The sequence below is a fragment of the Lepidochelys kempii genome, chromosome 8 (assembly GCF_965140265.1).
Source record: "Lepidochelys kempii isolate rLepKem1 chromosome 8, rLepKem1.hap2, whole genome shotgun sequence".
Classification (NCBI taxonomy): Eukaryota; Metazoa; Chordata; order Testudines; family Cheloniidae; genus Lepidochelys; species Lepidochelys kempii.
This window is the reverse complement of record NC_133263.1, coordinates 100571419-100587152: the sequence shown is the minus strand read 5'-3', so window position 1 is coordinate 100587152 and position 15734 is coordinate 100571419. Positions and strand designations below refer to the sequence as shown.

Genomic DNA, 15734 nt, shown 5'->3' with positions numbered 1-15734 from the left:
TCACAAGCATTGCCAACCATAGGAAGGCCCCACTATAAAGTGAAACTTGCCCTGCTCTGATTGAAAAGTCTTTGCCATCCTCTTCCATCCTTTAAGGTGCTGATGAAATTGGCTTCTCATCTCTCTCTCTATATATATATGGAGGCAATGAGAAACCCCAGCATTTGTGAGATCTCTGGTGCCAGGTAAGGAAAACATCTTTTTCCTTTTAACTTGCTGCTGTATATATATTGTTTCCTTGCACTCTAATCTTTAGGTTATAGCAGTTCACAGGGTTTTTCAGCAGATGTGTTATTCAATTACTTCAGGGCTTTTCCATTTGTAATATTATGAAGCAATGATAGCCAGCAGACTTCACCTGTCTTTTAGAGATAGCCAGCCTGGTAATTTTAACTCTGCCCATTTTATCCACACCAGTAAATCTCATAACATAGTTATAGAGAGATTCCAATTTTTGTAGACGTTTCTCCTGGGAATTCCTGTACACAATATTGCCATAGTCTGTAATGGACATAACCTGTGATTTGATTAATGTTTCCCTAGTGAAGAAGTCAAAGCATTTCATGTTCCTATAACTGGTTTGCAGCTCTGCAGTAAAGGTCTTTGGTGCAGCAGAGAAAATAATTGCAAACGCAGCCCCAGTCAGAATATATAATCCCCTCACAACGAGGGTCCAATTCAATAGAGTTAGACTGTCTGCGCAGGGGGTTGCAGCAGGATTTTCATGTCAGGAGAGCGGGATGCACAGAACACAAGGTAATTTCAGGGGTTTAATATTCATGAAGCAGCCTCTGTGTACAGGGAGCTAATTCGCCATTGCGCTTCCTAAGGGTGCAGTCTCCCAAGATTAGGGAGAAAACAGCACGCGAATGCAACTGATTCCACCTCCCCAAAAACAAAGAGCCTCGATTTGTGCCAGAATAAAAGGGTGATTCATTTTAAATAGTAATGCATTTTCCAAAATCTGGCACAATGCCTAGTATTGGGACCTGCTTTGGGGATTTTGAACCTCTAAAATAGCCCTGGTGGCACTTGACCCATCTGTCTTCTGCCATGCTGCCAGTCCCTGTGTTATCAAAGTGTTTTGTCGTATCGCTCAATAGTGTACGTCCAAGTGCCTCTGAGACACAGAGCGTCTCCTCAAGAAGGGAAGACACAGGAACGGTTCACAGCTGGCAACTGGGACAAGTATTCTTTTCAGAGATCACTTTTCTTCTGTTGTCCTGTCTCTGGGTCTGATCCAAAGCTCACTGGCATCTTTCCACTGGACATCAGTGGGCCTTGGTGCAAGCCCTACGTGCCCAGGTGGTGCTTATGTGGGACAGAGGGGGAGCCAGGGAGAGGGGAGCAGAAGAGCCGGGTGATTCCAGCTCCCACACTAGCGCTGTTCTCCCCTAAGGGCTGTGGAGGGTTGGGAGTCCTGGCCCCAGCTAGCAGAGGCAGCCTGCTGCGGTAGTGTATAGTGGATGCATCTGGAAGGTGGGCGAGCTCCCCTCACACACTGGGCTGCAATGTGCCTCTGTGGGCAATGCATCAACACCACTCCCAATGCAAGGCTGTGCCTTATATTCTAGGTTACCTTAACAGACAGGGCCAGCCAGCCATCTCTTGCTTTCCTCGCTTCTACATACCGACATACAGGTGTATTTTATATGCATGTCTCTTACCTCCGGCTTTCTCCTGAAGATCTTTGTTTCATAAGGAACACATTTGTTTGTAATCCACACATGCAGCTCTCATTTCATTTAAACAAGGGCCCTATATGTCCATCCAGAGGCAAATAATAAATTTTAAAAATGGCCCTTGAGAGGAAATAAAAGCTCCTATTTCTTTGCAAAATAGTAATGTAATTACACCAGACCCTCGCTAGAATGCACATCTATATAGCGCGAATTCACATATAACACGGTCGCGGCCATGGCTACCAAACGTAATTACTTTCATTGCAATTCATTTTAACGTGGTCCCCGCATTAACGCGGTAGTGCGCATGGTTCCCAAATCCTGCGCTCTAGAGAGGGTCCGGTGGACTTAGTCCTCTCCTAAAATCCAGCTGCAGTATTTGTTTGACCTGTGGAACTCACTGCTGCAGGGTCTGCATGTCAGACAACTTGGTGATGTGTAGAGAAGTATTTCTAAATGCACTTTCCAGAGACCATTTGGCATCACATAAAAGGGAACGGAGTTGGTTTTCCTGGTCAAGTCAATGGGACTTGGGCCTGCTTAGACCTGTGCTGAATTTGGCTCCTAGCTCCACACATTTCTTTAATATACTAGTTCTGTCCTCTTGCTTTAAAAAAAGGAGCCTTTTCTCCTATCCACTGGTCTGAGCTTTGACCAATCAGAGGACAACCTTATTGCTAATATTAACTGCAGAACCATACCTTGCTGTGACCGAAAAATTATTATAAATATTTGGTATTGGTTATAAAATACAGCTGCCTGAAAGCACTTTCCTTTTCCGTCGCAGTACATAACCACCTCATCACACAGCTGTGTCATGTTGTCCTCCTTGGAGATCTTTGCGTGCTCCATACAGGCATCTGTCCCCTTAATTCACAGACCTTTAATAGACATCATTCTTTTAAAGAAAATCTTCACCCTTATGTATAGATAACTGTTTTCCCTTCAAAAGAAACTGACCGTACAGGAGAAGATGAGCTAGGAGGTATATGATCTACGTGGAGTGGGGGAATTCTCTTGCATGCATTTTGCATGCATTGGTCCATCTGTCTCCATCCAACACACATACACCTGGACTATCAGAAAGAACTTCCACGAAGATGGCCCTGCAGAATTCCAGGAGAGATTTAATTTGATACAATATTTAGCACTTACATAGCATTTCACATTGTACAAACATTAAGGACCTGCTTGTTCCACCCTTGCTCATGTTGTACCACACTCTAAATGGGACTGCTTGCAGAGTAAAATACTACTCAATGGGAAGATGGTCAAATCAGGCCCCAATTAATTATTATTATTATCCTCTGTTTACAGATGGGATCACAGAAAGGTGGAATCACTTGCCCAAGTTGGTGGCAGGGCCAGGGTTATTGCTTGGGCCATGATGGGTCCAAGATAGCATCATTATTTAGTATTTCTTTTGTAGTGATGCCCAGATCCACAGGCAGGATTGAATCCCCATTGTAGTGTAGAAACGCACATGAAGTTGCAGAGGAGGTGATGATGGAGTACATTGGAGGAGGAGATGTTGCAGGGTTAGGCTGAGATGCAGGATTGAATGGAAGGAGACAGGTCAGGAGTGGAGAGGTTAATCTCCATGGCAATAAAGACATTAGAACATAAGAACGGCCAGAGTGGGTCAGACCAAAGGTCCATCTAGCCCAGTATCCTGTCTTCCGACAGTGGCCAATGACAGGGGCCCCAGAGGGAATGAACAGAACAGGTAATAATCAGTTGATCCATCCCCTGTTGCCCATTCCCAGCTTCTGGCAAACAGAGATGAAGGACACCATCTCTCCCCATCCTAGCTAATAGCCACTGATGGACCTATCCTCCATGAATTTATCAAGTTCTTTTTTGAACCTTGTTATAGTCTTGGCCATCACAACATCCCCTGGCAAAGAGTTCCACAGGTTGACTGTGCATTGTGTGAAGAAATAAATATCCATTTAAGTTAAAATAGTCTGAATACAGAAGCCAAATGATAGGAACCTTTGAGAACTGGTAGCAGGACAGTGACCATGCCTCTCTTAGCCACCCTTCACTGTCCAGCCAACCCTGAGGGTTGTGAGCACATCTGCAGGGAGGAAGAGAAGGAAAATGTAGAGACACACTCAGCTGTTGCATTTATCACTTTATTCATTCTTTCTAGAGTAGATTCTCCAAAGAATAGGAGACTTTGCCTGAAATCCTAGATACATGGAGCCATTCAGAAAGAATCACCAAGGAATTCTGCAAATGTTTTGTTTCAATCAATATGCAAAGGGAACATTTTTTTCCTCCGAGTAAACCAACTTTGCAAGTCTTCCACTAAAACCTTATAAAATCCAACTATAGTAATAAATTAACACTAGATTAATTCAAAGGACAAGTTATCCCCGCTCTGCGTGCCTTCTAATCCATATCTCCAAGAGGTCATTTTAATTATCATGCTGTCACCACTATTCATTACTCTGTGTATAGAGCCAGGAAAGCAGCACTGTGCCTTTTAGATGCATTGGTATTCATCATATTAAGGCATTTCACCCTCCTTAAAAATGCACACAGTTTAACCCTGTAACCTTGAAATGCTGACAATATTGAGTTTGTTTTTATCATTTTCCTTCCCATGGGTCATCTTATTTCTTGTTCTCAGCTTGTTTCCTATTCTCCCATCTCTCCCCTTCCCAGAGATTAAAACAATCAGGTCGATGGATTTTATTTGACAACATCTGTGCATTTCCACTTTTGTCACTTTCTTGGGACTTCCTTCTTTTTCAGATCCAAACAAGGCCATATTCTGCCCTCATTTACACCCACCATGAGGCTGAGGGGGCGGGGGAGGATGACGAAAATGAGGCACGGGCTGTAGGTTTGGCTGTATATTCAAACGTTGCCGTGTAGCTATGTGTGAGGTTTACCCGAGCCACAGACCTGGAAGCCGTATCTTCTGCCCTGACTCTGCCTGCTCTGTGCTTCCTGGTCAGTGCAAAGCAAGTGGAAAGCTGGCGTAATGGGCCAGCCAAGCATTCTCCTCAGAGAGGGGAATCCTCATGCCACACGGAGCCATTTACACTCACCAGACAGGGGAATGTTGGGGATAGGATGAGGCTATTCAGAGGGTGGGGATGGCGTGCCTGGCACTTTGCCAGATGCCCAGCTGGTGCAGCAGTCCATGTGGGACAACTGCAGCCAGTGTAACAATCTTAGGCTGCTTTCAGTTTTGCCTAGGGCCTTTTCAGCCCCTTGGCCAGCCCAGGATCAGGGATCAGCAGCTGAGAATCTGGCCCTAAGATCCAGATCTAAACTTCTCCAGGGTTTGGGAATGGAGAGGTCGAGCCCATCACTAACATCTGGTTTCCTAATCCCATAGAACCTGCAGAAGGTGTGATTAGGTTTCAACTTGCTTTCCCTGAAAAGCTGAGGGACACTTCAGATCGGTCACATGAGACTTGGGGAGGAGGCTGCCCGCTGGAGATGGCTTCTAGCACAAGTTTCAATGCGTGTATGGGCCAGATTAGCTTGTGGAGGTGGGGGGAGAAGAGTCAGGGGGTCCCCCCTATGCTTTGCCCCTCACCTCCGTCATGAAGAAACCAAGAGGGGGGGCCAATCAATGCTGCCAACTGTGCGTACTGTACTGGGGGCAGGTCTGAGCGTATCCCTGGACACTACCTAGCAGTTGCTTGGGGAGCACAGGCTATGCCTCTTATATGGGTCTAGCCTGGGCTGCTGGTGAGTATAATGCCTGGAACTGGCTTCTGCAGGCACAATAATGACACCAAATGGGCGCCACACATCCTCCCCCATCACGGCTCAGCTCATGCTCTGCGAGCGATAACCATCACACACGTGTGCATGCGTCTCTCTCAATTAACAGGGCTACAGGAGTCTCTCATGAAAAGATCTGACGGAAGAACCAAAATAGGTGCCAGGAAATGAAGGATGGCGCAAAGCAGGGTACAGAGGGGCATGCCTGCCTACCCCCATGGGCTATTTATATACACAATAGCCCACGGTAACTGGAATAGCATATGAGACTTGCATCAAGACTTCTGAATTTTACACTAAAGGGGTAAACATTGCACTGGGTGACAGGGGGCTTTGAACTGTTTGCTCAGTGAATCAACTACGCCTTTAAAGACAGAGAGGGGGAGAGGTTTGGGGGGTCCCCCCCTGCTTTGTAACTAATGGATGTTCAGCTGCAGTTAATGATTTTTGTGAATCTATCTGTTCACATTTTCCAGAGCTGTGCCAAAAGATGTGGAACTGATTTACCATTGGTAAAAATTAAATCATGAGTAACATTTCTAGCTGATTTCTCCTCCCCCCCACCAACTATTTGTTATTTTACTTATCTGGGGGGGAAAGAAAGAGCAATTTCAACCCCCCCAAGGTGCTGATCCAACTCCACTTCCACAGTGCCTGCTTCCCAATGTCCTTATGACGAGTGAGAGTGCTCCGTAGGATTCGTCTGGCTTCTCTTCTCCAGCTTGCGGCCTGGGTGGCTATTCCCTGGGCCCCGCAGGGTGGCACATTTAAAAGGGGGCATTTTTTCTTTCCTGAAGAAGGAAAAAAGAGAGGGAAGAAAACCATTGTGAAATAACACAGTCTTGCAGCAATGCATAAACCACACATTTGAGATGTTTTTAGGAAAATCCTTGTGCAGAATCTCAGAGCAATTAGTATATTTGCAAGTGAGACTTCAACTGGCGGTCTAACTTGTTACAGACCAGTACAGAATTATTCCCTCCATGAGTCTCCAGTGTTTTCTCCAGTCAAGCTTTATATATTCCTGGTGATGGGGGTTCTACCTCTTCCCTTTGGAGATCACTCCACTGTCTAGTAATCTCACAGCCATTTTTCCTGGTGTTCAGCTAAAACTTCTCTTTGCTTTATTCCACTCAATGACCCCCTTGCACCACTGTGAGTATTTCTCCAGCGTGTACGTAACCTACCAGTGAACGTGTGTTACAGGTCCCTCCTCTATGCCGATCCATAGAGGACATGAGTTGTTATAGCAGCTGGTTCCAGAGCTTCCTTCTTCAACTCAAGTCACAGCTGCTCATGCTTTTAGCTCTGGAGGTCCCCATTTCAGTCCCCGAGATGGCAGCCATCACACTTATGTCCTTTCCCCCCACTCCTGGCAGACACGCACGGTCCTCTGAGGGCCTGTCTACACAGCGCCACAGTCCAGACTAGGGGGGTGTGAATTGCAGGGTACTCTAGCCGTCCTGTGTAGACCCTGCTGGCGCGACCAGAAAGTTGCCTCATTCTCGTGGACATAGTCACATTCAGCCAGGACTATGTTGACATGAAGCTTTTCGTTCATGCCAGCAGGGTCTACACAGGGCAGTTTGAGCGCAGCACGTAAGAGCACTTTTCACTCCGCCATAATCTGGACGGCGGCACCGTGTAGACAAGCCCCGAGTCAACCTATTTGTAGTGAATACTGTTCAAATGGTGTCCCAAGTCAGCCCCTCCAGCCTCAGTGACATTTGATGCTCTTCTCCGAATTCTTTCCAACCTCTCTAACATTGAGCTTGCTAATGCAAAATTCATCTGAGGGTGAAAAACAGCCAGAATTTCCATGGGCTTCTTTGCCAATATCGCGATAGGAATTGAGAGTGCTTCAGCTCTTGGGCTGAATCCTGTCACCACGATGGGCCCTATCTCTTTCCACCGGCTGCTCAGCACTGGGCGAACTCTGCTGCCAGTGAGGGAGTTGCACCACCGACTTCAATGGGAGCAGAGTTAGACCAACTCAGAGCCCCTGCGACTTCCGACCCTACACATCCAGGCACTACTTAGATTATTAAGACTCAAAGCCTTGGAAATGTCTCATTTTCTTTTCATCGCTTTTGTTACTTGTTTACTTTTCTGCCCTTCACCCTCAGCTTCTTCAATGAAACAGACCCGGGAAGGGTAACTTTTGTTTCTAGTCTGTTTCACTTCCTGCTTCTCATGCACAAGCAGAGTGCTGTCCTTGTTGTGCCCAGCACCTCAGTGAAGTGTTTGCTACTCTTATTTTTAAATAAACCTCTCTCAGCTTCATTCTTTAAAATTCCTGAAACATTTAACTCCTGTTACGTTGTAATGCCCCTCTCTTTTTAAACAAAATCTAGTGCTGGGCCTGACTAAATCCATATCCTCCATCTCTGATTCTGATGCCACTCATACGTGCTCCCCATACAGCACACCTGCACTGGGATGGCCATAATGTCTCCCTCTGCCTGGTTCACAAATAATATCCTTCTATTTCATCTCTTCCTCATCTTGTCACGGCACGTAATTATCTCTCTCTAGCCAACCTGGCCATTGTGCAGCTATAAAAACAGATACGACTTTTGATTTCTTCTCCATTATAAACTGAGCTATCAGTTTCCAGCCTGACTAGAGAAAACAAAACATGCCATCAACCTGCTTCACAATGACTGATAGGCTTAGATCTACCCTGAGGGCTGCCCTCACTGACTCAGCTGCCTTATTCTACACAGTCTGTATTTCTTGATTCTCTCCCTGATGAAGTATTCCATTTAGCTGTCATGCTGCCAGTGCTGTTTGTTCATCCACTGCTGCTCTGAGAAGATACAAACAGAGATGGCTCCAGACTCCTGGTCTAATATTTAAGCGATCAGCAACATCCTGCCTATCCTCCGAGCATTGCCTCGAGTAGTATTATTACCTATATGGACCACCACAGTGCCTAGAGGCCCAACCAAGATCACGGTCCCGTTGTGAGAGGTGCTGTACAAACAAGTAATGAGAGACAGTACCTGCCCCAATGAGGTTTACAACTGAAATAAACAAAGGGGGAGGGGGGGAGTGAAGTGATTTGTCCAAGGTCACACAGCAGCTCCGGAGCAGAGCTGGGAATAGCTAGGTTTCCTGATTCCTAATCCTAGGCACTGAACTTCCACTCCTTGATGTCACATTGATAATATGGAGGGATCTGCTTTCACCTGGGAGCTGTAACTGCAGTTAAATATTGGTTAGTCGCTTTGTTTTAATCGGTAGAAAGATTTGTCAAAATAGATGTGAAAATAATCAATGTTTACACGGTACTTCCTTTTGCTAAATTGCCGTCCTAAGGCACAATGAGGTTTTGAAAAGGGGACTGTTTACATTTAAATAAAGCAATTGGTTTGGCGTGGAAATGGGGGACTCATGAAATCTAATGTGCCTGGAGACTGAATGGAGAACGGGCTTTTTATGTTTAATTTGATTAAATCTTAATGTTTCTGGGCTCAGTGCTGGAAACGAAACCCAACAGCAGCTTAAGCACAAACATGAAACTGACCAGAAACAAAGGGCCTGATTCTTCACAGCATCACTCCCTCTTTACGCCAGTACAAATCCTTTGATTTCTATGCGGTTACTCTGGCGTCACACTAGACTAGCACGGTCCAGAACCATCCCCAGAAAGTGAAACTGGCTAGTCTCATTACTCCTGATCCACTGAGTAAAGTGAGGAAGTACAACAATATGATCAGGGTCAAGAAGATAAAATAGATCTTTAAAACTCACTCATTTTTAATAATCTAGGGTGTTATTTGTAACACAGATAAGGGAACCAGTGCTTAACCTTTCAGCCGCAGCAACAGATCATACTGTGTGATTTTTAGATGTAGTCTAAGTACCTGTGATCTATAGCTTCTGCTGGTTCATGAATACTACGTGCACTGTTCACTTCAGGTCCATACAACAAGGTGATTTTGGAAATACAATAAACTGACAGCAGCCAGTGATCTAACTGGGGCTTTTAATAGGTGCCCATGGAGCACATGATCGTTAATGTTACAGTAATGGCAAACTGTTCTGCAAACTTCACTCTCCCAGGCACTTGGCATGCCAGTTACAAGGTCATATTTAGGTCAAAACTTGCAGTCACCTCTCCAGCAATCTAAACAGTCAGCTTTATGGCTGAAATTTGCCACACTTGATTGCTGCCTAAAAAAAAAAATACATTTTTGAGGTAAGGAAGTGTGGAAAACAAACTTTTCCTGGGGTATAAACATTTGAACCACCCTAATTTCAACAGGAAAAATAGTTCAAGTCTGCAACTTGACATTGGCATAGTCCACACTGATGACTAGTGTCCTAGTGCCTTCTTTTTCCCCGCAGGGAAGGGATGACCTGGCTTGTGTTTTTGCAGAGCTCATCTCTTCTCTCCCCACTCCTCCTGCTCCCCTGTGGCTGGAAGCAGCTTGTCCCTTCCTGCCTGCACAGTGTCGAAAGGCAGCTAACACCTTCAGGCTGCTGGTGGCCACCGAGATAACACAGCCACCTCCTGTCCCCCAGCTACGGTGCAGCCAGAAAGGGGTTAAGCCCTAAGGATGCATTGTGCACCAGGGCCTAGGGAACCGGACTGTAGGGGCTTCAGCAAACCTGGCCCAGGAGGTGGCTCAGCAGGGGAGGGTGCCTAGGGGACGGAGCAGCCCTGTGCTCCCTGGGGGCAAGATCCAGGGCGGGGAGTGGGGGCAGGTGAAGAGGGTGCTAAGCCCCTGCCCAGGGGGCTGCTGTGAAGCCTGCAGGCTTGGGGCAGAAACAGGCTGGAAATTGCTTCTCCCCTTGCCACTCCAGAGTTTAGCTGAGGGGCAGAGAGAGGCTTCCCCGTGCCAGTGTTGTTCGGCTCCTCCTGGCCAGCGCCCCAGACCAGAGCATCTTGAGCTTTCCCGGGGCACTGGCCCAGCCAGAGGCAGGGGGGAAGGAAGGAGCCTCCTGTCCAGGCTGCTTGGGAGCTGAGCGCTCCGACCCGGGGCTGGTTCTCTGCACAGCGCTGGGAACGGGACACACCCCACTGGCGGGATATGGAGGAGCAGCAGGGCTGGGTGGGGGGGAAGGGGCAAAGCAGGGAGAGGACATTGAGGGGAGGAGCATGCGAATGGCCGATGGGTGGGCAGCAGAGGTGACACGTAACCGGCCGCTGCCTAGCCCCTGCCCGCACGCACCAGCCACCGCTGCTCACAGCCATTGCTGGCCGGAAACGGGACGGGGCCCCGCTGGCCGAGAGCCGGCACACAGCGGGGGCTCAGCTGGCGGACCAGCAGGGGGAGGACCACACCCCCCCCCATCGTTGGCCACTGGACCCCCCGCACTCACCGCTGGTGGGCGGGTGGCTAGCGAGCAGGGATATGGCCAGCAGCAGGACCCACCAGTGCTGATGTGGGGGAGACAGAAAAAAACAGGACAATTTGCCTGTTTTTAAGAAAAAGTTGGGACACCTGCAGGAAGGCTTAAATACGGGACTGCCCCTCTAAAAACGGGACATGTGGTCACCCTACCCTACACCCTATAGGCCCCTGGAATGGCAGGGAATAGATTAAGGGAGATATGCTCAGATGATCCCGGCAAGTGACCTGCACCACACGTTGTAGAGGAAGGCAAAAAAACTCCCCATGTCACTGCCAATATGACTTGGGGGAAAAATTCCTTCCCGTCCCTACATCTGATGATCAGTTAGATCAGGGGTCGGCAACCAATGGCACCCGTGCCAAAGATGGCACGCGAGCCGATTTTTAATGGCACGCTGCTGCCTGCCGGGTTCCGGCTGCCGGCCCCGCTCAGCCCGCTGCCGAACCCAGGCCAGGAACCAGGCAGGCAGCAGCGTGCCATTAAAAATCCTGCCCGCCCTGGCCCGCTCTTCTCCGCTCCCCCCCGACCCCGCGGGGGCAGGGTGAAGAAGCTTGGTCCTGCCCAGCTGCTGCTGCAGGGCAGGCAAGTTCCCCTCCCTCGCCTCTTCCCCCAGCGTGCTGGGTTCCTGCCCCTTCTCCGCTCCCTCCCTGCCACCGATCAGCTGATGGCTCTTGCGCGGGAGGGGGAGAAGCAGCCGCAGTGCTCGCTGCTCCCGGGAGGAGGCGGAGAAGAAGGGGGACGGGGCAAGGGAGGTGGAATCAGGGCTTATCCCCTCCAGCCCCCTGCCCTGAGCCGCTCTGGGCAGGGGGCTGGGAGCAACCCCAGGACCCTAGCCCATACCCCCAGCCCCCTGCCCTGACCCCTGCACCCCCCCTCACACACACCCCAGTCCCCTACCCTGACCTCTGCACCCTCCTCACACACACCCAGACCTCTTCCCGGACCCCTGCACCCCCCTCACACACACCCAGCCCCCCACACCCCATGCCCTGACTCTTACACCCCCCCACATTCCCACCCCCACCCTGAGCATCAAACGGGAGCTCCTGCGCCTCCCCCCCACATTCCCACCTGCACCCCTCACACCAAATAGGAGCTTCCCAGGTAAACTCTCCACACCCAAACCTCCTGCCCCAATCCTGAGTCCCCTCCCTCATTCTAGCTCCTGGCCAGACCCTGCACCCCAACCCCAGCCTGCTCCTTCACCCCCAGCCCTGTGCTCAGTGCACTCCCACCCTCAGCTCAGTGCAGAGAGAGAGGACGAGAATGGGCTAGGGTACCCACTCTATGTGGGCAGGGCCGGGACCCCAGACCGGCAGCGGGCTGAGCGGGGCCAGCAGCCGGGACCCTGGCTGGCAGGAGCCGGCGGATGGAATCCCTGAGCGGCAGCAGGCTGAGCCGCTCAACCCACTGCTGGTCTGGGGTCCCGGCCGCTGGCCCCGCTCAGCCCACTGCCAGTCTGAGGTTCTGGCTGCTGGCCCTTTGCCAGCTGGGGTCCCGTTCGTAGGCCCCGCTCAGCCCACTGCTGGCCTAGGTGAACGGAACCCCAGACCAGCAGCGGGCTGAGCGGGCCGGCGACGTAAGATCAACATTTTAATTTAATTTTAAATGAAGCTTCTTAAACATTTTGAAAACCTTGTTTACTTTACATACGACAATAGTTTAGTTATATAATCTATCAACTTTTATAGAGAGAGAGAGAGACCTTCTAAAAAACGTTAAAATGTATTACCGGCATGTGAAACCTTAAATTAAAGTGAATAAACGAAGACTTGGCACACCACTTCTGAAAGGTTGCCGACCCCTGAGTTAGATCCTGAGCATGTGAACAAGAACCAGCCAGCCAAGCTCCTGAAAGGGAGTATGCTCAGTGTTACCTCAGAGCATTGTCCCACCTTGCCCAGCTGTGGCCATCTTTGATGTTTCAGAGGAAGGAGAAAAATCTCACTAGAATACGCTGGGGGCATGAGCAGAAATCCCTTCCTGATCCCTGCATGGGACTGGCGAAAGCCCTGAAGCATGAGATTTTAGGAACATGAGAAATGTGGATGGGACCCCACACCCATCACAAGCAATCCCATCATACAGTCCCACTCCTACATTTGTCCAGCTCTCTCTCAAACCCAATTAAGTTATTTGCCCCCACAACTCCAATTTGGAGGATGTTCCAGAACCTCATCCCTCAAATGGTTAGAAACCTTCTTCTGAGTTCCAGCCTGAATTTGCTCATGGCCAGTTTACACCCACTTCTTCTTGTGCCAACACTGTCCTTCAGCTTAAATTGTTCTTCATCCTCCCTGGTGTTTACCACCCTGATGTATTTAATCAGATCCTCTCTCAGCTTTCATTTCACTGGGCGAAACAAGCCAACCTCTTCAATTTCCTCTGAGAAGATAGGGCCTCCATTCCCCTGATCATCCTAGTAGCTCTTCTCTGCACCTGTGCCAGCTTGAATTCATCTTTCTTGAATATGGCTGACCAGAATGGTATATAGTATTCCAAATGAGATCTTACAGGTGCCTTGTACAATGGCGTTAGTACTGCCCTATCACTACAGGAAATGCCTCACCAGGTACATCGAGGATCTCATGGGTTTTTTGCAGCTGCATCACATTAGTGGCTCACAGTCACCCTGTGATCGACCCACACACCCAGGTCTCTCTCTTGCTTTCAACGGATGAGCTCCCAGCTTATAACATAAGTTCTTCTTATTAGACTCTAAGTGTATCACCTTGCACTTTGTACTATTGAATTTCACCCCACTTCTATTACTCCAATCTTCAAGGTCATCCAGATCTTCCTATAAAATATTCCAATTTTCCTTTGTATTGATGATGATTACCACACATCTACTTTGTTTATCTAGGTTTGTCCACAGACTAAGCACTCAGCTGATAAGGGGTATAGAATCATAGAATCATAGAATATCAGGGTTGGAAGGGACCCCAGAAGGTCATCTAGTCCAACCCCCTGCTCAAAGCAGGACCAATTCCCAGTTAAATCATCCCAGCCAGGGCTTTGTCAAGCCTGACCTTAAAAACCTCTAAGGAAGGAGATTCTACCACCTCCCTAGGTAACGCATTCCAGTGTTTCACCACCCTCTTAGTGAAAAAGTTTTTCCTAATATCCAATCTAAACCTCCCCCACTGCAACTTGAGACCATTACTCCTCGTTCTGTCATCTGCTACCATTGAGAACAGTCTAGAGCCATCCGCTTTGGAACCCCCTTTCAGGTAGTTGAAAGCAGCTATCAAATCCCCCCTCATTCTTCTCTTCTGCAGGCTAAACAATCCCAGCTCCCTCAGCCTCTCCTCATAACTCATGTGTTCCAGTCCCCTAATCATTTTTGTTGCCCTTCGCTGGACTCTCTCCAATTTATCCACATCCTTCTTGAAGTGTGGGGCCCAAAACTGGACACAGTACTCCAGTTGAGGCCTCACCAATGTCGAATAGAGGGGAACGATCACGTCCCTCGATCTGCTCGTTATGCCCCTACTTATACATCCCAAAATGCCATTGGCCTTCTTGGCAACAAGGGCACACTGCTGACTCATATCCAGCTTCTCGTCCACTGTCACCCCTAGGTCCTTTTCCGCAGAACTGCTGCCTAGCCATTCGGTCCCTAGTCTGTAGCTGTGCATTGGGTTCTTCCGTCCTAAGTGCAGGACCCTGCACTTATCCTTATTGAACCTCATCAGATTTCTTTTGGCCCAATCCTCCAATTTGTCTAGGTCCTTCTGTATCCTATCCCTCCCCTCTAGCGTATCTACCACTCCTCCCAGTTTAGTATCATCCGCAAATTTGCTGAGAGTGCAATCCACACCATCCTCCAGATCATTTATGAAGATATTGAACAAAACTGGCCCCAGGACCGACCCTTGGGGTACTCCACTTGATACCGGCTGCCAACTAGATATGGAGCCATTGATCACTACCCGTTGAGCCCGACAATCTAGCCAGCTTTCTACCCATCTTGTAGTGCATTCATCCAGCCCATACTTCCTTAACTTGCTGACAAGAATACTGTGGGAGACCGTGTCAAAAGCTTTGCTAAAGTCAAGAAACAATATATCCACTGCTTTCCCTTCATCCACAGAACCAGTAATCTCATCATAAAAGGCGATTAGATTAGTCAGGCATGACCTTCCCTTGGTGAATCCATGCTGGCTGTTCCTGATCACTTTCCTCTCATGCAAGTGCTTCAGGATTGATTCTTTGAGGACCTGCTCCATGATTTTTCCAGGGACTGAAGTGAGGCTGACTGGCCTGTAGTTCCCAGGATCCTCCTTCTTCCCTTTTTTAAAGATTGGCACGACATTAGCCTTTTTCCAGTCATCCGGGACTTCCCCGGTTCGCCACGAGTTTTCAAAGATAATGGCCAATGGCTCTGCAATCACAGCCGCCAATTCCTTCAGCACTCTCGGATGCAACTCATCCGGCCCCATGGACTTGTGCACGTCCAGCTTTTCTAAATAGTCCCTAACCACCTCTATCTCCACAGAGGGCTGGCCATCTCTTCCCCATTTTGTGATGTCCAGCGCAGCAGTCTGGGAGCTGACCTTGTTAGTGAAAACAGAGGCAAAAAAAGCATTGAGTACAGTAGCTTTTTCCACATCCTCTGTCACTAGGTTGCCTCCCTCATTCAGTAAGGGGCCCACACATTCCTTGGCTTTCTTCTTGTTGCCAACATACCTGAAGAAACCCTTCTTGTTACTCTTGACATCTCTGGCTAGCTGCAGCTCCAGGTGCGATTTGGCCCTCCTGATAACATTCCTACATGCCCGAGCAATATTTTTATACTCTTCCCTGGTCATATGTCCAACCTTCCACTTCTTGTAAGCTTCTTTTTTATGTTTAAGATCCGCTAGGATTTCACCATTAAGCCAAGCTGGTCGCCTGCCATATTTACTATTCTTTCGACTCATTGGGATGGTTTGT

At 48.6% G+C, this 15734-nt stretch overlaps 1 protein-coding gene across 1 annotated transcript in view; it reads right to left on the bottom strand.

Annotated features, from left to right (window-relative positions):
* Positions 1–2804: 2804 nt before the first annotated feature.
* AGBL4 (AGBL carboxypeptidase 4) overlaps positions 2805–15734 on the bottom strand; it is a 1390068-nt gene continuing 1377138 nt past the window's right edge. Inside the window, exon 13 of the mRNA XM_073357770.1 lies at positions 2805–6223. Coding sequence (XP_073213871.1) covers positions 6103–6223 — 121 coding nt within the window. The 3' untranslated portion in view covers positions 2805–6102. The remainder of the gene's footprint in view (positions 6224–15734) is intronic.